The 23030-nt window shown below is 31.9% G+C and overlaps 3 protein-coding genes across 3 annotated transcripts; all 3 read right to left on the minus strand.

Annotated features, from left to right (window-relative positions):
• Positions 1–1861: 1861 nt before the first annotated feature.
• TRIADDRAFT_53490 (uncharacterized protein) lies at positions 1862–5840 on the minus strand (the record flags this gene model as incomplete). The annotated part of the gene is made up of 3 exons (XM_002109966.1): positions 1862–2125; positions 2315–2380; positions 5664–5840. 3 exons carry the CDS (start codon positions 5838–5840, stop codon positions 1862–1864), a joined length of 507 nt encoding a protein of 168 aa, XP_002110002.1.
• Positions 5841–7945: 2105 nt separating this feature from the next.
• TRIADDRAFT_53491 (uncharacterized protein) lies at positions 7946–9106 on the minus strand (the record flags this gene model as incomplete). The annotated part of the gene is made up of 3 exons (XM_002109967.1): positions 7946–8068; positions 8537–8758; positions 8846–9106. 3 exons carry the CDS (start codon positions 9104–9106, stop codon positions 7946–7948), a joined length of 606 nt encoding a protein of 201 aa, XP_002110003.1.
• A 2727-nt stretch (positions 9107–11833) lies between these two features.
• On the minus strand, positions 11834–13025 carry TRIADDRAFT_63664 (expressed hypothetical protein; the record flags this gene model as incomplete). Its single annotated transcript, XM_002109968.1, has 2 exons — positions 11834–12300; positions 12540–13025. The coding sequence occupies 2 exons, from the start codon at positions 13023–13025 to the stop codon at positions 11869–11871; spliced, it is 918 nt and encodes a 305-aa protein (XP_002110004.1). The 3' UTR covers positions 11834–11868.
• Positions 13026–23030: the final 10005 nt, after the last annotated feature.

The following is a 23030-nucleotide window of genomic DNA, read 5'->3' on the forward strand; positions in this document are numbered from 1 at the left end:
ATATTTGAAAGGCTCCTTTCCTTCTATCCAATCTGCTGTTTACGTCCAATTTCCAATAAATAACTATGTATCGGTCATATTGGGTATCAGAAAAATCTATCCTTTAATGAACGCTTACATTCGGGTACATAAACGCATTTTATAAGATGTTTATGTAATACATGATTGCTTTATGCGTACACCTAGGAAGTAATGCTAGCTACTGCTATCACTACCAAGAAAGAGATGCTAAAATACTAATACTATCTTTTATTTCTATACATTGCAGCAATTCAAGTTAAATGCATATCCGTTTATAGAATTCTATGATAAAAATAATCTATACATTGCCACACCGCTGGATAATCAAGATAAATTTTACGTCCCTGAATATCATCAGACTGGACAGAAAAAAGACGACTAGAAGATCCAATTTTCTCTTTAATTTTTTGCCTCATTGTACTGTACATTGTTATTATAAAATATGCAATTTATATTCCAGTTAAAATTTGTAATAGCTAAACGGGATGTAAGTATTACCATATCGAATATACGCGTATATTGCATTGACTTGCAATGGCGTTAAATATTCGATATACATCTATACCACATTAAATGTTTTCAGGAATAAATTCATGTATCTATGAAGTATAGTAGTAAAATACTATTGTAGCTATTATGATGAGATCAGTATTTTAATTTTTGCTTTCTTCTATTAATGCAACTAGCCTTTTATATTTCCTAATTGAGTTTATCGAGTACGATATCGATGGTGATTGATGTCAAAAAATTGCATTATTTTGCTCTATAACTGCAAATAATATTGTACGAGTATGCAACAAAGCTGAGTATACCTTTATAGTATATACGCGTATATACTGAATATGGCAAGTGTTTCATGTACAATAATGAAAATAACTTAAAATGTCCCATTACTATTCGATAAATTGGTTTTGATAATAAAATATATATTATTCTAGGTAGAATTTAAATTTTCTTACACTGCAATTTATGATACTTTGACGATTGTCAACTAAAATTCATAATGAAATAAATTGTGTAAATTAAATATTGAATCATTTTGTCGTCTTCTATTTATCATGCAACAAATGGTGTAAAGCCACTATACGATAACGCTGCAAAGTTTATAAACGTCTAATATCAAATTATACCGCCTAAGTTTCGCTGTTCAATTATACTTATGGGGCGCCCCATTTACAATCCTTCACATCATTTGTTACGAGTATACATACCATGTTATATTCATGTCAAGGATATTATTCCTGTTGTACAATTATAACTTCGCATCAGTCTTACATCAATAGTGTCATTCACATAATATCCTGAGAAATCAATGAATTGATATATAGACAAGTGCAAAACTCCAGAAGAAATTGAAATAAGAAAATATTTCCTATGATTTATTACTTAATTTCATTATGTTCTGCAATTAGAGTTTCATCTTTACTGAAATGTTTACCTAGTCACACCGCATGCTTTAGACGTCTTCCAGTGAAATACAGTATTTACGACATCAATAAAAATCAGTATCAACAATAAAATCAATAATTAGTAAATAATTTCAATTCCAACCTCTTATCTTAAACTATAAATCACATAGCGTTGGTTTTATCTAGCCACGCATATCGCTGTATTGTTTCTAAAAAGATCTGCCTAACTTGCAGTATCATTAAGACGTACCAGATTACTGGCAACAATAAAAATTGCAACAATTGCGATACATTTCTATGCAAATTATAGAATTTCTCATCTAAAATCTATAAGACATAAAGACTTAAATAGCTATATCGTGGATTTAGGAACACATTTGACATCTATTTAGGGATTTAATATTAAAAAAATTTTTGCTATTCATTAATATCTAGTGATATCGGCCAGAACCAATAGCAAAGCTAGTAGATCCTTTCTCACAACATAACTCAAATGAAGCCAAGCAGATAAGGAGCTCAAATAAGCCAACTGCAATAGTAGCAGCGTTAATCAATAGCAGATCGTGTTTCATAACGCAATCGCTTGAATTACCAATAAAAGCAATTAAGTCAACATACAAGTAGTAGGAACCTAATGACACCGCTGCGGCTGAAATGACGATTGTTACCGAAATACAAATCCAGTGTATGATTGTCTGGTAAGAATGAAATTATTCATTAATATAAAGTAAATATCTTGTTTAAACAAAAATGCATGCATATCATTATCTAACAGTATTTGATATTCTAGTCCTCTTATATATTTTTAGAATATTGACGATAAATTTGATACCGAATGAACAAAATAGAAATCATAAGCTATCAAGTATTGTTAGGAAAATTACCAAGTATTTGTTGGCTGACTCACGAAGCAGCAAATGGGTTATGTGGAAAATGCCTGCTAACAATGCCTAGATAAAAATATTGAAAAATTTCACAGATTAGCATGAATATCGATCAATCACAGCTATATCTTTTATCAATGATATCGAAAGAATGCGCCTTCTAATGCAATATGATCGTGAAATCTCAATATTTATAGTTTCGATTCTAAAAATTGTAATTTTATAAGGTACATCAAATTAAAAACTATCTAAGATCCATTTGCGTAGTAGATTGCTATTCTAGTTTGCATTGCAATCTTTAATTTGACCATTCAGTGGTGCAATATACTGTAGACCTTCATTATTAATCTACCATAAATTTAATTGCTAATTGCAATACCGATAACATTAAGCAGTTCGTGTTACGTCTTCTCTCCTTTATATATTGTATGTAACCTTTTGCGCGCACATACACGCACTATTGCAAATAAATACAGTTATACGTATATACCACGAAACAGGGTTTCGAGGTGATTTTGTTAGTATAATTCTATTGAGCTTTCACTATAATAATTTCTCTTTATTATGCGTTTGGATTGATTTCTATACTAATTATTGTTTTGATATGTTTAGGTGTATATTTTTTATGTCTAGCGCAATGTGATCCTAATATTTAACATATTTTCATGATAATGATGCACCCTATATATACGCTTTTGGATTGAAGTGACTGTTCTGAAGAAGTTGATTACGGAGAATTTAGTACGTGCTCTCATTTTTGGTCGTTTGATATAGTCGCTACAATAAAGTACTGCTGATATTAGTAAGAGGTTTTTGTGAATGTTCTTGAGAAATATTTATCGCATTTTTATTGGCAGTTCTCTCTCTATGTGTTTATATATGTTATATACAATTTCCATGAGTGACAGTATATGACGTAATTTACTACAGTACTGTATAACTAGTTATTATTGAATAGTACTAACAAACTAGTGATCCGGACGGCAAATGTTTAATCTAGTACCTTATTAAATTCATATTTATTAATACTCACAAAGTCCTATTGAAACCTTCATATTATGTTATTAGCCCAGCCTTAAAAACTAGTGTACACAACAATATAAAAGAATACTATACAACTATTGTATGTAGTCATACGTCAAGCACTGCATCGTCTGTGCACGTAATAAACTATGATGTTGCTTGGCTCTACCATTAATTGTAATTTACACTTATTATCGAGACATATGCTTGTAATGCATGATAGAAAAAATTTTAAAGTAATTTAAAATAACAAATGGAATGATGTAAATTCGAGGTAAATAAATATCCAAAGCTCGTATTACTATGTAAAAAGGGTGACGACACATAAGATAAAAAATATTAGTTTCAGAATTTAACATTTTCAGTAATTATAATCAAAGGCAGTATCATTATTCTATTTCAATCATGGAACAGTTTTATAAAGTAGAATTGCGTATTTATAAAAAAAAGTTAAATGAAGAAAGTTCAACATCAAATCAGGCGCTTTACACGTACCTATTAATAAATAACTAATACTACGAATTCTAATCACTTTTGCAAATATGCTTTTGAAGAGATCGGCAGAAAATGATCTGCTACTTTTAATGCATTTCTTATAATTTATTAAGTAATTCTTTCGTATTATCCATTATTATTGCTAGAAAATTTTTCCTGCTCGAATAAATAGACATGACCCTGAGTAGTTGTTACGAGTATTTTACCAATTTCAAAATTTTGATGTCATGCACTATGCATTCATTGAAAGTAGGTACGTATAGTTTCATTAGTCCATTAGATTCTTATGCATATTACTGTCTCATGATTCAATCGCCTTTCAATTTTCAGGCTTTGATAAGATCATGCAATCGTACGATGAATAGAGATGATATCTTTACCGAAAATCATTGTATATATTAAATACTGATTTAAAGTTGAGCATAAATATAACATAATATCGCTAAATATACTCTATGAACGATAGAATGCTGAGAAAGTGATGACACATGACGTCTAGCGACGGCTATTAATTCTATAATACGTATATGCGCCCATAGAGTCGAATGGTATATCGAGAGACAATTTCTTTCTTAAAGAAGAGCGTAAAATCTCGAGCTACCTTACATGATGTTTACAATAACATTGACCGTTTTTACTGAAATCAGGTCTCATGAAAATACAGCTAGTAGTGGTAATTAAAAAAAATTGAAAGTTTCTATCATATAACACCGCTTTACAGAGTCGGTGTTTAACCGCAAGAAGAAAAGTAAAAAAAGCCAGTCAAGAAGCTTGTAAAATGAACAATACACTATCGCCTTGTTACATCTCCAATAGTAAAGTTTAAAATGTGAGATTAATATTATTTCCGTTAGGGTTGATCAGTGTTTCATGCTTATATCATCAGTGAAAACATCAAGTTATTACCCAATCTTCAGTGCAATGAAAAATGTTGCAACTATGATCAGTTATCACAACGGCTTTTTAAGAATCTATCGTTCCAAGGAACGCGGTAGATAAGTGAACATATAGGTATGGACAAGTAGCCAAAGGACATGCATAAGTGAAATTATAATTAATTATGACCATAAACTAACATTCGTAAATCATTGCTGTTTATCGAGAAAGGGCTGTACGATTTTGAATATGGACATGGAAATACTGTAGATGGTGTATTACGCCAAGTAAGCATTGTCGTAGTTGACAATCGAAATAATAACACCTCTCAAATTGCAATCGCAAAAGAACACATCAATCAACGTGGATATCTATGCGATACTATAATCTAATAACAGAAAGAACAGAAATAAAATGGTAAATTAAAGGATAGATTTATCTTTTCCCATATCTAATTCGGCACGGTTGCATGTATAGCAGTATTCAATGAGTCGTATCCGTTTATTTCACTATTAGAATGCAGTTGACAAAAAGTACGACATCAGTACAGTAATTTGATAATGAATTTATCCTTTTAAACATTAATGTAAAGCAACTAGCCGTCAAAATAGTTCACTACGTTTAGGATAAATCAACATGGATGAGTATGTGTTTTTTAATTTAAGTAATGAGTCGATACTTTTAAGATTGATATAATACCAAAGGTTGAATAAACGGATTAATGGCTGAATGTTTAATTAACGGAAGGGTAGTTTTATAACAAATTAACATATGCCGATGGCTAAAATGCCATTTCGCCATGCTTTCTTTTTTATTTCTTCAATTCTCAGTAAATTGACTCAAGGCATCAATCTATTTTATCTACTCTCGACTCTCGACTACCCAAACTGTCAAAATACCAAGAAGCTGCAAACTTTCTATCTCATGAATCAATCATCTATGCGATATTACATACCGAACCAGCCAGTGCCATTGGAGCGGCTATTACACCTATTTGAAAGATGTCGATGAAGGGCTTACTGGTACATGATGAATTAACAAATTGACTACGGAGCATGATACCCAAACAGCCAGCGACACCAGCGAAAGCAGCTGCCACGATATGATACAGACTTAAAGCGTAACTAGCCATTTTTCCTAACAGTTAAGTTGCTTCTTTTTTTCTACCCGTTAGTTCATAGGAATCCAACAACAGGCAATGCTTCAATAAATGACGAAATTAGTATAAGCTGGATGATATGCAGTAGTTATAGATTCTCTATTCTACCGTCATAAATAGAATATTGATTTATGACGCCACAATACAGTATAACAATGGTTGCTAGTGAATTTGCAGCTAATACAGTCTAAACCAGATGATCGATAACTTTATCCATTTCAGGTAATTAATTCCACCCAGGCTTAATGCAATATTTAGAAGTCGTTAGAAAAATTTAATACAATCAATTAGTCAGTTTGGTTGGGAATCAGCGCATTTTACCTGTCTTGAGCTTTGTTGTGTCAATGTACCGGTTAATTTAATTAACCCTAATAACGGTAGAGTAAGTTACTCGCGAGACGCTAAACATAATAACTCAGGGCTCGCTATAGTTATACTGTACACTGTACTGAGGGTGTCTTAGTCTCGGCGATTGAAATTCTATCAAGTTCTAATTTGAAGTCCTTATTAGATAAAGTTGGCATCATTTGATTGGAAATAAGATGCTTTATGCGACTATGTAATTGAAATTGACATAAAGTGTCTTCAAGCTACTAATATTAGCACTTAAAGCCAAGAATACTTCTATAAATTGTGGCCTTTTTCTACAGTACATTGTAAGAAAGACTACGTACTGTACACTGTACTGTACAGTACATACAGTGCAGTACTAAAAAAACGAGAGAACTGAACAATGGAGGCTAAATCAAAGTAGCTATTACAAACAGGCTTGAAGATTTGCGGTAAACAGAACTACAAACTTTATTTACTTCCCTAGGCTACTCAAAATAACTACGTGACTACACGAGCTGTATAGTGTATACAGTACTATTTGTATATACATATGCATACGTAACATATATAGAGAGAGAGAGAGAGACATATATAATGGAGGCTAAATCAAAGTAGCTACTACAGCTTTGAAGATTTACGGTAAACAGAACTACAAACTTTATTTACTTCCCTAGGCTACTCAAAATAACTACGTGACTACACGAGCTGTATAGTGTATACAGTACTATTTGTATATACATATACATACGTAACATATATATAGAGAGAGAGAGAGAGACATAGACATATATGTTATATGTACATACTGTATACACATATACATATATGTCATATGACAATATACTGTACAGTATATATACAATATATAATAATATATGTATACTGTACTGTATACTGTACAACCAACATTGCAGGATAGACCATAATTCTTCCAATCCTTTCAGCGTTCAACTGATGCAAGTCATTCATTGTATTTGATTTATGAAGTAGAAAGGATCATGGATGACTACGATTTCGTCTCGACGGTCTCGTGCATACTATGCACGAGTATTTTACAACTGGTAATACTCGTATACTGTACAGCGTAGAATCATCAATGACTGCGATTTATATCGTACATATGCAAACACGTGCATCATATAGATGCGTATAACTTGACTAAGACCTTTTACTCTGCTCAATCAAGGCCCAATACAGTAATATAGTCATTTCCAATTTGCTGCACAATATGATGCTTTCAATCACATCAAATTTCTAATGCTTCTTTACACTATGGAAAGGTAAGAATGATTCAAAGCTGAATTCAGACTTGTCTGCAATAGCAATAAGAAAATTGGATCAGCATATTTATTATGATAATGATAAAGTACAAGGTATGTAAACACAATCAGTATGCATAGCAAATCATGCACGAGTAGTGGGTAAGAAATTGAATCTCAAATTTTTATCACAACTTTCCAATCATTACAAGGAAATCATATACGTAGCATTTCAGCATACTGTATAACGATTAAACTGAGTCATAACGCACAGTACGTAAATGACTGATTCAATATCCTAGGGAGGCTATAACCAGAGAGCAGAGCCTTTTTTAAATAGCTTCGGATAAAAGAGATCAGAGAAGCACAATACATTCTTACGTGAGACTTCATAAAACATGCAAGTAAACGGACCTAAAGAGGTGTAAAATAGAGATAGATATTTGTATTTCTGCATTACTTAAATTAGTGTCTCTATATATTAGTTCACTCTTTTGGAACTTCAATGCCTGGAGGATAGAAGAACTTCTGGTGTTCCAATGGTGCGATAAAGGCTACCGTTTGCTTATCATAAACCTCCATCATCGGGAATGCCGTCAATTTATTCTCCTACAAGATACATAGTTATAAACCAGTAATGGAAAATTTATTTCAAGAGGTATCCCATAAACAGTATGAACAATATGAGCTATAAAAACTGACTATGATCACCTATGATCAAAGGAGTTCGTATCAGTGCGATAACATGATACTACATACGTAGCGGAATACTTTTCAATACATACTCCTACAGTAAGTTCATTTGTGCGATCAGATGTAATCTAATCTACAGTACAGTAATCTATTAACCTTTCTGAAGATAGGTCAACTATGCAATAAATACATATACCTATCGTAAAACTAGGTAGTTAATTGATCTATGTGAATATGTTAGTATCAGTTTGCTCACTATTAATCGCACATTGCATCAATGGAAGCTTTTGGCTAGCAAAGTGATTTAGCATGTGCAATACACTAGTTGAACGTATGCAAAGTTACACAAGACATCCATTTAACAGGATTTGTAAGGTACCTTACCTGAATGTATTTGCCCAATTTCGGGTATACTCTGATTACTGATATTAATATAGACACAATTCCTTTAAATGGAAAATAACAAAACACCGCTTGTGTAACTGCCGGAAGCTCATATTGTTTAAACCCTGCTTGCAAATATCTCTGCTTGACACTAGCGTCGATGGGAGAACCATTTTCACCTACAACAGCTGCAACGACCGATCGGCAATTTTCCTCTTTTACCTAAAACATACGCAGAATACAGTATCCGGTAAGGCGCAGAGCCGTCTCTTCAATTAACTAGACAATAATGTATAATAAGGTTCAAACCGTATTCGGATCGTCATAATAGATGCCTAGTGTAGATCCATCCGAGCTGGGAAGCAATTTCCTAGCTTCATCAAAGATCGTGCCAACATTACGATATGCTCCAACATGAACTTTGTAAAAAACACTCAGTTGGTTGCAGATATAGGGCGGTTTAGCAGTCCTCAGGACGATCGGGTAAAGTAAACCGTTATAGGTGAGGTAAAGGAAACCTGCAACCAAAAGTGTTACAGCCAAGTAAGCTAAGCATCCACATTCAACCATGTCTCTTTACTTGCTGTCAGCAACTGCAGCTCTTACTCCGAGATCAAGCTATTTATTTGTTTTCAAATACTGTGCTGTATAAGCACACTATATGTATGTTCTATATGTTAAGACTCCTTGACTGCCGATAGTGTTTTCATACACAATACTATAATATGCACATTAAAATTGCATTTTCATGTAACAGATGGACAGTCCATCGTGACGATAGTATGACTCACGCAGCATGCAAGACTGGTCTTGTTCGCGTTTTCGCGGTGGCGGGCAAATTGTACACCAATCACGGCACAGTATTCAAATTCCTCACTATTGTGATGATTGCCGATGCCTCTTGACTACAACACTACAGTCATTCTAGCCGCTCTTCCAATTCATTAGGTTCCGACTGGAAAGTGTATTAGATTGTTATTAGTCATGGACTTTAAAGTACTTTGGAAGGTATTTTGAAAAGTCCATGGCGGATCAACCACATTGGAAAGGTTGATATGATACAAAACTTTAGTTTCAATACAGTCGTTCAAGCCATGGAGCACTAAAAAGTATCCCAGTCTGCTACGCACCAATAGTGATCCAAGGTACTTTTAAGCATACAAAGTTGTCACTAAAAACACGACAGTAGTCTGCCTATCAGCTCGTGACGATTCACTTCCTATCGATGTTAGCTGCTGCTCAGATTCATTAGGCTCCGTCTGGAAAGCGTACTAGAAGTATACTAGATCACTATTAGCCATGGACTTTAAAATACCTTGCAAGGTATTTTGAAAAGTCCATGGCGGATCAACCACATTGGAAAGGTTGATATGATACAAAAACTTTAGTTTCAATACAGTTCAAGCCATGGAGCTCTCAAAAGTATCCCAGTCTGATACGCACCAATATTGATCCAAGGTACTTTTAAGCATACAAAGTGGTCACTAAAAACACGACAGTAGTCTGCCTATCAGCTCGTGACGATTCACTTCCTATCGATGTTAGCCGCTGCTCAGATTCATTAGGCTCCGTCTAGAAGTGTACTAGATCACTATTCGGTAACTATTTTTCACCTCGCGAGGTGAAACCTCGTGCAAGCGCAGATCATCTCAGATCACTATTAGTATTAGCCATGGACTTCAAAATACCTTGCAAGGTATTTTGAAAAGTCCATGGCGGATCAACCACATTCGAAAGGTATCATACAAAACTTTAGTTCCAATACAGTCGTTCAAATCATAGAGAACTAAATAGTATCCCAGTCTGATACGCACCAATAGTGATCCAAGGTAGTTTTACGCATACAAAGTTGTCACTGGCTCATAGAAATGGCGATTGCAATAACAAAATTAATAATTTATTTTTGTTTTCCTCCAACTTTTTAACCTGCGTACATTCATTACATGAATTCTATGTACATTAAAATGACCACTAAATTTTGAGTTGTTGCTGTAACAATTTCATACAACAGTTTTCACATTTCGTCAAATTGATGAAATTATATTGCAAACAAATGCAGTCAATCGATAGGATACACAGCTGCGACTGTCTGAGAGTTATAAGATGTCACCGGCGACTGAGTAACTATTCTAGTAGAGAAGGCAAATTTTCAGTCACAACGACGTAATCCGAATATCATAAATAGTCTACCACAATATTAATATTATTAGCATAATCATAATGATTAATAAATTAATGACAGATCATTAAGAAAGTTGAGAATCACGTAAATATAGTTGTAGGCGATGATACAGTGATGACGAGATTCCAGAATTTCTAGAGTATGCTGTACAAGTGTAGTGTACATGCCATACTGCAGCATTGACAGAAACAATTGAACTAACACTTAATTTATGAAAGGAGAAAGTGAAAGACGAGATAGAATTTATCTCTTCAAATTAGACGAAAATCGAAAATCATCTATCAATGACTGGGATTTTTGAGTAGCAATCTGATGATGGGTGATAAAAACAAACAAATAGGCTTTAACATTCGAGAATGCCAATACAGGCGTTCGTTACAAATAGCAATATGATCAGTTTAAGGGCTATCCAATGATACGCCTAGATACAGTACGCTAATACTGGCAATCATCTGTAATATTGACTAAACTGGTAATATAAAGCAAGCCTGTGATAATCGATTGGCAGCTAAATGTACAATTCTATTTTTAAAGTTGCCAGCACCACGCGTACAATATACTCTAGGCTATCGTAATAATTTGAATAAGGGTGGCTATAGAATTTGTAGCAAACGTCTACACAACCACATCCACATACACATGTATAGGCCAGTAATTATTATGCATCAAATGCAGCAATCTATGTTTTACTTGATTCAGTTTTGAAGTAGTACAGTAAGTATCCTGCTGGAAAAAATGAACCACCCCTTGTTTTTAAGCCCAATTCCTAGTGATTAGTCTATATCCATAATTCTATACAGTATGCCATAAATGCTTATTGGATTAAATGACAGCAAATACTAAGAATGATTAATGTCCAATTATATACGATCGTAGGACAATTCTACATATGCATACACAGGCATACAACCATCTAGAGCCAGTATTTGGAATTGCTATGAAGGAAAGTATTACGTCCATTTTTATATACTGTATAGACAGTATATATACATATATATATTCGTATATACGAGTATTCAATATACTCTATATTGACATTACTAGCTGTCGGTCTAGGCTTTGATAAAATGAAATAATATAATATTACGCGTGGTCCAACTAGAAAATATATATTACTCGATGATCTACCAGAAAGTCCTTGAATAAGTTCTTAACGCTGACTTTGATGAGTATGCATGTGTCTTCGAAGATCGACTTTACGTGGAAAAGCACGGCTACAAATTTCACATGAGAATGGCTTAAACCCTGTATGCTTGCGGCTATGAGTAATTAAATTCGACGATTGACTAAATGCTTTACCACACAATGTACATTTGTGAGGTTTTTCACCAGTATGAATATAGGTATGCTTTTTCATATCGGATTTTTGATGAAATCTTTTGCCACAATATTGACAAGCAAAGGGTCTTGTATTGGTATGGATTAACATATGAGTAGATAGTGTCGATGATCGTTTAAAAATCTTNAAACAAGTCTTACACTCATAAGACTTAATATTCGTATGCACTGCCTTATGTTGCTCTAAACTAACTCGATGTCCAAAGGTTTTTCCACAGGCGTCACATTCGAACGGTCTAACACCCTAGAATGAATTGGATTATATGAAACGAAATGACAGTTAATGATCGTATACGCATATTAGAGCTTAAAAATTTCATTTCTTAGCAATTTTTCAACGTAACTCTTAACATAGATAATCGAAAATGATACAACACTATATATAAAGTAGAATACATAGCATGAAATAGTATGATACCAACACTAGGCTAAACTGAATCATCCTAGCTTAACATTCTTTTACATCCGTATAATACTACTTACAGCATGAGAGCGCCGAACATGAATTTCCAATCCATGTGCCGTATTGAAACCTTTCTTGCAAGTAAAACACTCGAACGTTTCACACGAAACCTTTCCATTACTTATGGAATCACAATTATCTTCCACATCTAAATCTTCGCTATTTTTCGATTCGTGGTCAATGAGTCGTGTCTTGCCTAATTTATCTTGATTATCCTCGATACCTTTTGTTGATGTAATTTCTCGGTTTCTATCTGTATTACGATAAATTCCTTTAGGAAATTGATTTAAATTCAATGAATTGAGCGATTTGTTGTATAAATTATTGGCTGCAGTCACAGCAGCCGCCGTTGTATAATTGCTGATAGCATCTTTACGCCAGCACATATGTGGTGCTTGATAAGGCCAATAGCACGACGGAAAGGGAGGTGCTTGCCCACCAAATAAATATGGATGGCGAAAATTGACGTAGGACAGTGGTGATATTTGAGAAACTTGATGTGTCATATTAGGATAATAGACTTCAGGATAAGTAGCTTTAGGTACAGCGATATCCAAACGATTGTTTGATCCTAAAATTCAAAAGGAACAATTAAACACACTTTGTGAGTATTATTCGCTTGCGTCTATTTAGAAAACTGAGCTCAATAAATGCGAAACACTTTTATACTATAATACAATAAAACAGTTTTAGCTCATTCAAGAAATAATTTGCATCGTATAGGAAAATCTCATCATTAAAAAACTGTTAAGCTTGGAGTAGATCTCTTGAATTATAGTTCTCTATCTTAGATCACTTATTCAAATAATATAAAGATGAAACGTATTATTACGGTGAAATTAAGCGACTCACGAATATTTCAGTTTGATAATACGCATAATACGACATTTCTATAATCGAAAGTTATATTCCATCCTATTTTATTAAGAATAGACTATTGCAAAAATAAAAATAAAGCAGATCTCCATCATAATTAAAATAAGTCAAGTAAAGCGAAACTCATGCCATAATAAATAATATGATAACCCTGGAATCGTCATTACATGTAGCCATGAATCAATGTCTCAAAATCACTGCTAAGGAGCTATAAGGTATGATAGACTAAGTTAAGTTAAAATCTGAGCTCTTTTACGGTAAAAAAAAGGGTAAAAAACCGATAGAAATAAAATAATATTTAAAAACTTTGAATCAGACTAATGTAACAGCAATAGCGAAATCTTCTCTTAAAACAGCCGTAAGTAAATTTATTTTAAATAATAATTATTATAATCAATATACCTTAACGGAACTGTTAAATGATTTATTCAACTATGTCGTGAAATTTATATTATCAGGTACAGCCATAACAGTCAAGGATAGTGAACTGGAATGTAGTCTAAACGCGTACTATGTAAAGCAGATATTTATATAGGAAAAATTCCTATTTATCAAGCGTCCTTACAAAAAGTCAACGTATGTATTTCCGCATTCTGCAAGAAGTTGATTGGGAAATGAAATATTGATTGTATTGTAAAGCAATCATTATCATAAAAAAATTCTACGTCGAAAGTATTACTAACCTATTATAGTGTATCACGATATTATCAATAGAATTATAAATTTAAAATTATTATTGACAATCAGTTGTGAGAAAAATTTGCACATGGACGTGCAATCAATGGGATATGATAAAGGATAGAATAAAATAACGATAATAACCTTTCTCAAGAGGGATTATAATTATTAATGAGATTTTATGTCTTAATGAATAAATCAAGCGTCAATATTGATGACTTCTTATTAATATAATTAAAATATTGGCCGTTGTCTTGTGTATCATCATTTTCTCCAATTGAAAATTATAGAAAGTAAAAGTATAAAAAGTAATAAATGCATTATTATAAAATGTACTGTTCAAATCTCATCATCAGTATTATAGAAAATCATTTATATAGAAAAATAAAAGAGTTAATGATCGAACGGATACAAATTATGCTATGTAATTTTCTTTTTTAGTCGATTTTAATCACTCAGCATAGTCATTACGATCAGAATCAATAGGCAAAGAAACATAATTAACAGTTTTTGTGCCATTTCCGTTAGGAATTATTTTGGAAACGCTATTTAAATTACTTCCTTAAACGTTAGCTAGACAAAGTCAAGGCTATAAGCTATTTTAATCCTTAGTAGTAATCATTTAAGTCATATCGTGTATTGCTCAAAACTGCGCATATTAATGGAAGAAAATACTATGATGCTGAAACAAAATATGGCTAAGGACTATATTATAGGTTATAACTCAGTTAATAAATAAGTATTAGTCATGATAGAGAGAATTTCGTATAATTTGTCTAATTTGAAAGTATTAACAGAAAGTCAAATCGAAAACTCTTGGGAATAATCTCATTCGACAATTATAAAAATCATTATAAGCTAAAGTGTAGGGAGTGCTTAGCTATTTCTATTTTCTGTTTATAAGCGGTAATTTTACAATCAAGGAAGCAGATGTAAGTGATAGCGATGGAAATTGAGAATAATCAACTTAAACTGTCTATAAATCTCAACATGACTGGCTGAAAATGTACCAGAATATCAAATAACTTGTGGCAATCTTGATTTAACGCTAGTTAGAGAAAGGTTAAAAAAATAAAATCATCGTCATCTCTCTGATCATAATGTCTCAGCTATACAGCAGACATTTTTAATTAGTAGTATTATCCTTAACTATACTGTTGTTAAGTTAGAACACGTAATATTAAATATTCGCTTCATCTTGATGCCTTTGTGCCGTATGTAATCGAAAACAATATTTTTCTCTATTTTCGAAAATATTAGAAATCCTTTCTCTTTTGAATTAACTGATACTTGCCATACATCAAGATGTATACCATTATTAATTAAAATTCAAGGAAATTTTAGATATTATATCAATTTATTAGATAATATTCTCAATTCTGTTAAAGTAAAAGCAATAGATTTATAGTTGATGAAAATAGGATGAGAATCTACATCTTTTCATGACTGATTAATTAAAGACAGTATTAAGATGATAATAAACAAATATAAATAAATTGCAATACAGAGTACCGACAATAGAATTAAAATTAGATAATGTTATTAATAGATTATCTCTTCCTTGTGATGGTGGATAAATTAACTATACTTCAATCTCTTACACCAATGATGACATAATCTCAATCAAGTTAAATTACTTCTCTTGTAGCTAGGAAAGACGGAATGTTGATGAGAAGAGATTTATTACTCGATCTGGAGAGTAGTATAATGTGGCCCTAGATTGGATTGATATCGTGTGTTTATACAAAAAAAAGGCAATATAGTAAACACGGAAAATTGCATCCGATATTGAATAGCGTCTGGGTGCAGAAATATTGACAACGGTTGCGTTTATGTTGTAAATAACTTTAAATTTATCAATGTGGTAGGCACTCATTTCATTTACATGCAACACGGATTAAAATAACAGAACTAAATTTGGCGGAAAATGTTAGACTTTATTATCCCTTTTCATAAAATAAATCATTCAGGGGAAAAAAATAATATACCTTCAATGAATTGAAATTTTTCGTTTGATTAGACTAAATACATTAAAGTTAAGTTAGAAACTATACCGCGAACAAATAACCTTTCAACAAAATCAAATAAAATTAATGTAACTACTATTTAAAATACGTGTTATATTGGAAACTTCCATTTATGATCTAATTACGTTAGTTTAATGCGTGACATTTTAGAAGTTGTCAAGAGAAAATTGACTTGATTCTTAACTGCAAAAACAAAAATATGGGACTTCGTAGTTATTATCAACTTGATCGTAATCATTATGCGATGGAAAGATTTATGCGTATGACTATAAATTTTTCTCTCAATTTTGGCTAACATCGACAAACTACAAACAGAAAATGCCTTACCTTTTAAATTAGATGTAGTATGAATAAAGTCAGATGGGTAAGAAGAGTTGGCCAGGTTCATTTTATTCTTGATTTTAACCAGGAAAGATTTTGGCATCGCTTGTTATTCTTGCAAGACGGAAAATGATTTTTTTTTTCTTTCTATTAGTAGTCACCACGGCAGGTTAATCTTTTCAGGTGGGTGTTGGAAGTGTGTTGGCTAGATCAGATTTGATGGAGCATTTATAACCCTATTGCCTCCTTTTATGCACCTAAAATCAAGATATGAAGAAAAAGTTGTAGACAACGAGTAACAATCGGATGCAACAAACTTCTGTGTATACAGTGTGAGAATAGTGGACAAATACTTTGAGACTGATATTCATTATAGATACAATCGGAGAATTATAATCAATAATTTTGGTTTATAATATTACCACTGAATGTAATATCATTGTAAAAGAAAAGGAAAAGAAATTGTAACATCATGTACATATTTAATAAACTGTATTATCAGCTGGAGTAGGGGCAGGTGAAAAGTAACTCACGAACAATGAAATATTTATTGTTGTCGGCTTGTTTATTGAAAATTGTTACAGCTGTCAATCTATGCTGTCCACCTGCAAGAATTCTAAACATGATGCTAATATTTAACTACTCAATCTAAGAGATTAAATGATGATGATCACTTTATCCCTAACTCAATTTAAATACTGTAAACTTAAGTAAATCAACTTATCAATGTAATATAAAAATGGACAAAATCAATCGATCATCATTATCAACTCATAATAATATATTAACCGATATGCATTTAATTTGATAAAATAAAAAATTTTATTAGATATTATGATGATCAGTTTATAGCTTTAGCCAATGTCAGTTCCATTATGTAAGTATCAACATTCATAAATAGGATATTTAAAATCGATTGGCCTACAATACATATTTTACTAGTTAAAATTCTGAAGCCAAATCATGAGAGTTGAAAAAGGTAAATCAAAATAGGGAAATTACTACAGATAAATATCGGTGCATCATTGATGGCTACTATGATCAAAATTTATGGATAAAAAATGTAATCGATTGAAGCAGTCAATTGCTTTATCAGTAATATATATTTATATTTTATGTGATTAAGGCACTGTAGCACTAAATTAAGGTTTGTTAATTCCTTGTGATTATCAATCTAAATACTTTTCATTTATGACCATTATTCATAGCCTTTGTTATCTATTAAGTTAGATTAAGAAATGAAATTATTTCTTTTCTTTGTTGCTAACCAACTGACAATATCGCAATTAAAGTTTAATGTGATTTTTACTTTTATGTTATTAGTTACACTTGTGCAATCAAATGGGTCATTGGATTAAACGTAGACAATAACGCATAAAAATACCAATGCTGCTTTAGATAGTTATTTTCTCAATACAGCTTGTCATGCCGTGATTTTTTCCAGACGATCATCGCTGGAATAATAAGCTATTGTACAATATATACATATCTCTATATTGTAAAGATAGCTATAAAAACTATTTCAATAATTGCTATCATAATTTACTGAAAATAATATTGACAATTGAAGGAAATGGGATTTAACAAAGTATCGCACTGTAACCATTTATACCTTTGATAATAAAATAATAATGCCTTACGTATATCAGCAGTATGTTATCCGTGTACATAAAAAATGCAGTTAAATCTTTAAACTGATATAACTCATTTTAGTAATTTTATTAAATAGTAATCATTATGGCTATGATTTAATAATAACAAATCTTTAAGCATGGCATGAGTTTACGAAATTATACATTTATATCGTGAACATGTCTAGTTACACTAAATTGAGGTATAGATGATGCAGTGATTAAATTAGTTTAAAGGTGACATTGAAGACAGATGGTATACGAGTGATTTCCTGTAATAATGTAATAGGTAGTGAGATTATTGCAGTCACGACTTTAAATGAAAAGATTGAAATAGAGTACCTTATATGATGGCTTAAACAAGATTTACTCGTGTTACACAATATGAATACTTTAGACCAGTGTGGAATAATTTGGCTACTGTCACCTCTCTCTTTCACTTAATAATGACCATTAACATTTTACCCTACCAGAGTGCGGTACGTACTAACTAGTTAACAATTGGGAATCAATTTTGGAATCCTATAGTGTTAGAATACAACCTATTGCCATTGCTTCATGCAGTCAATCTGTCATTATAAGCATGAGTAATAACGATATTTGTTTGGCTCACGCCTGAGAAAATGTTGCATACGTATCATTCCATTATAATTGTAAGCGAATTTTGATAATACGCAATCATCAGAGGATTATCATCATTCATAGAAAATAATAGAGAACCCTTGGGGCACTATTATCATGTTTCAAATATTTCTTCAATTCATTCATCTACTGATCTACTCGATCCCATCTGATATTATAATAGTATCTATCAATTTATCTATCTGTCTATTTTGTACTTTTCTCCCTTTCATGTCCATTCTAACCTAATTCGTTCACTTAACTCCAATGATGATAGAATTGTCAGTCCATTGAACGATAACGAATGAAGGACTCTCTCTCTTTTCATTCCATCTATTTCAGATGGTGTTAATGTGAATTTTTCTTAACTGAATGCTACAATAATCCATTTATTTTTTAACTTTCAATCTAAGAAAGAAAGTATACTTTATTTGCAAACAGGCGGGTTATAATCTATCTCTATTGTCTTCTTTTGCCAATGTCAGCGTTTAATAGGAATGTAAAGTTTAAAAAAGATCGTCTATCATGATTGCAGTTTTATTATGATGACGATACATCAACATTGGTTATACTCTCTACCATCTTGCAACTATGATGATCAAATAGAGTTTCAACTCAATCCAATATGATCATTTTCAAGTACTCCAACTTAGCAATAGATGTAACAACGGATGGAAATTCCATACGATCAGTGCTCGACATTCCATCGTTGATTCACTTATTACAAGTAAATTTTTCAGATTTTTTAATTTTTAATTTTTCTGATTTATCAACCATTTGCCATGTTCTCACGTTAGTAAAGTAATTAATCTCTTTTATTGGCTAGCAATCTAAATAAATGAATATAAAGCTTTTGTATTCTAGTTAAGCCAAGACAATAGCTTCTATTCTCTTTTTTGAATGGACCGTTAAAGCACAGACTAACTCACTTAATACTCTGTCTGTTATGACGTGGGTTCGCCCGGATAGTACGGACAGACATAGCGACACAAGTAGCAAATTGATTACAGTTGCTAATCAGTCATTCAGAAGGTTATTTGCTCTAAATTGTCCTGATTTTAGCATTGTTGCCTATCCAATTTCTGCTTTGGATATCCTATCATGGTAAGAGAGTTTTTCTGGTCTGATTCAGTGAGATTTGATGGTCTTATGGCATTTCTAGTCATGCCATGGCTTCCATCGTGAATCTATCGTCCGCAGTCCGCGGTCCGTAACATGTATCTGTCCCATAGAGTTAAGAGAAAAAAACCAACAATAACAAGTCTGTCTATCTGTATCTGGTCGAGAAGTCTGTACATCTGTATATCTGGAATAATTGGAGCTGCCTAGAAGTTCCTCCTAGGCCTTGTAGGCTAGAATGGAAGTGAAAGTTGAGAAGAAAGAAAATCTTTCTGATCTCTATCATATTACTAGAGATAAGAATGATATCCTACCTGTACAATATACCTTACTTATGATCGTAGGCTGGTTGCTCTTCTATTTTTTTTTTTCTTTTACAGTTGTAAAAATGGCCACCTTTAATGTAATACATACTGTGTCGCTGTAGGTAAGGACTATTTAGAAAGAGAAGCTATGCTTTCAGTTTGACACTCTCAGCTGCTTTCAACCAGCTGTACAGGTGGATCCATGGAACAAATACCAGTTGAAATTAGCTATTTTGCCGTCTGGTGTCCTCTATACGGAAGATGGGGTTGATAGAGGGGCAAATAGCTAACTTATTAGCAGTTTTTGACCCTCTAGATCAAAGATATTGCAAGGCATTGAAATGAAATGCACGTATAATCTGTTCTATCGGTTGAAGTAGAAAGATTATAAAGTTAGATGATATTTTAGTTTATTATATTGGACTGGATCATATATGAAGTTGCTTTAAAGATAGCCTATTTTCATAGCTGTCTAGCTAGGGTATACCCTGTAGGTACGTACAATCTATCATGAACTACTAGATGCACTTAGTCGTCCACAGTACTATATATACTCGTAGAATAGAAATCTTGTATACGCTCGTATATTACCAAGATACAAAACTTATTTAATAAGTTTTCGAATCTGCTGTAGACATAAACACGATGATCTTCAATCGACATTATATGATCAGGCAGGTGTCCTATCAAGACATGTAGAAGCCATGATATATAAAGAAAAAAATCAAAGCGATAACTATAAATTGAACTACTGGATAATATACTGTACTTCAACGTACGGAAGAAATAGTTTACTACCTGACTCAATTTGAAGCGACAGTCCTTTGTATTTGGAAAGGTCATTTTGTAATTAAAACTTATACATTTAAATAAATGATTTTATTAATTTAACACCTAGTTCAATACAGATTTAGATTCAGTGTTCAATAATTATAAAGTTATGAATACATTTGATCCATCTGACTACACAAGCATTATGGATGGGTGGGCAACAAATCAAATATAAAATTGACTACCATGTCATCATTTTATCTAATCGAAAATAAGATACACTACACCACGAACAATCTAATTTGTAATCAATACCATTGATAACTTTCAATAATAATTTAGGTTATACACTATCTAATTATATCGATCCAATTAACAAAAGTTACTGTATTTAGTACGTTTGTTATTTTTACATTTTTTTCCTATAAATGTTGATATGACGTTGAAATCTTTATACTGATACTGGTTAAAAGTAAACTATTAAATCATTAAGAGTATCTAAAGGCTGACATCTATTGATCCTTTTCATTCTGTGCAACAAATAACTGCACTACATGACTACCAGTAACTTTAATCAAGGATTAATGCTTATCATGGTCGATTAGTAATAAAGCAGCCAACTATGATTGAATACATTGTTGCACCTGCTTGAATTCATCAATTTCCTTGTATTCTTATTTGTCAGGAAATAAAAAAAAAGCAGTTTCCCGTTAGGCGCATAATCTGATTATGGTTAGGATTTAGCAATCAAGATCGCTCATTTTAAATATAAAAAAATAGAAATCAAGTTAGGATAGTGAAGCTCAATTATCCTTGCTCATGCTTAATTTCACTTTATCCAACTTGATGATATTAATTCATTCGTACTATTTGCTTATTTGCATCTGATACTCATCATTTACGTTAATTACTGTTGTTATGAGTATTATAATTGCTACTATTATTTATCATTATTAACTTGAAAAGTGATCATTTCTTCATCGATGCTTACACAAATTTTTACGAATTACGTCAATAACAGTACATGATAATGAAAATGGGTTTACTAAAGATATTGGCTTTCTTTTATCGTTGATCTTTGCCATTTTAATTGTTTGCTATATTTATGATCCCAATAGATCTATTCAGCTAATAATCTAATGATATATAAGCTATTAAATTTAATGTTTATATCGTCTATCGTTATCATTCCCTGCCTATATCATCATTAAACAATGAAATCGTTATGCATCTGTCGGAGCTGTTCTAACATCCAATTCTTCATCATTTATTAAATATTAAACATTAAATAACGTGATCATTCACTTTTTAAATATTAATTATACTAATCAAGTTTATTCTACTATAATTCTCTTTCATTCTTGCTATTAAGTAATCCACTTTTCTTTATTTAACTGGCATAATGCATAATTTATGCGCATTTCTATCGATATCACTCATTATTTATTGATCTTTTTGCAAGATTATCCGTTACATTAACTTTTTTCTGTCAACAATTATAGCAACAAACTGCTGTATTTATCTATAGCTAAAATAATCGCCGTTAGTAATCTGATTATGCCGGAAGCCAAAGTATCGATTAGGATTATTAAATAAAATCTAATCATATAAAATACAGCAACTTAAGATCGTTGTTTATCCTTTTTTAATTTATAATAAATACTATTTTTAATTTTAATTATTCAATTTTATATTTACTAAGAGTTTTGTTGATAATAATATAATCTAAATGGACATAAACATGATGTTAAGGTAGGGTTCGTGGTAGTTTATCTTAAAACTTTAAGAAACATCTATACAGGACGATAATAGAGATGGAGTACAGTAGTACATCCATATATATGATAAATCATTTTCTGTTCAATTACTCCTTTTCAATACCTATTTTTAATCTAGATAGATCATTCGGTACCTATGGAAATAGACCAGAGTCGTAAATATAACTGGCTATAGTACGTATATCTTTAAATTTATCACAATGTAATCATCAGAAAAATCAAACAATCATTACCAAACAGTTAAAATTTCGATATCGATGTTAACTAGATGTCCCAGTACAATGATTATTATGAAATCTTTGATGAACAAAATTATCAATAATAATTATATGATACTACATTATATATTTTTAAACTACAAATAGCGGCTTTAGTCTATGACTT

This window comes from Trichoplax adhaerens, genomic scaffold (assembly GCF_000150275.1).
Source record: "Trichoplax adhaerens TRIADscaffold_2 genomic scaffold, whole genome shotgun sequence".
In the NCBI taxonomy this organism is placed as follows: domain Eukaryota; kingdom Metazoa; phylum Placozoa; class Uniplacotomia; order Trichoplacea; family Trichoplacidae; genus Trichoplax; species Trichoplax adhaerens.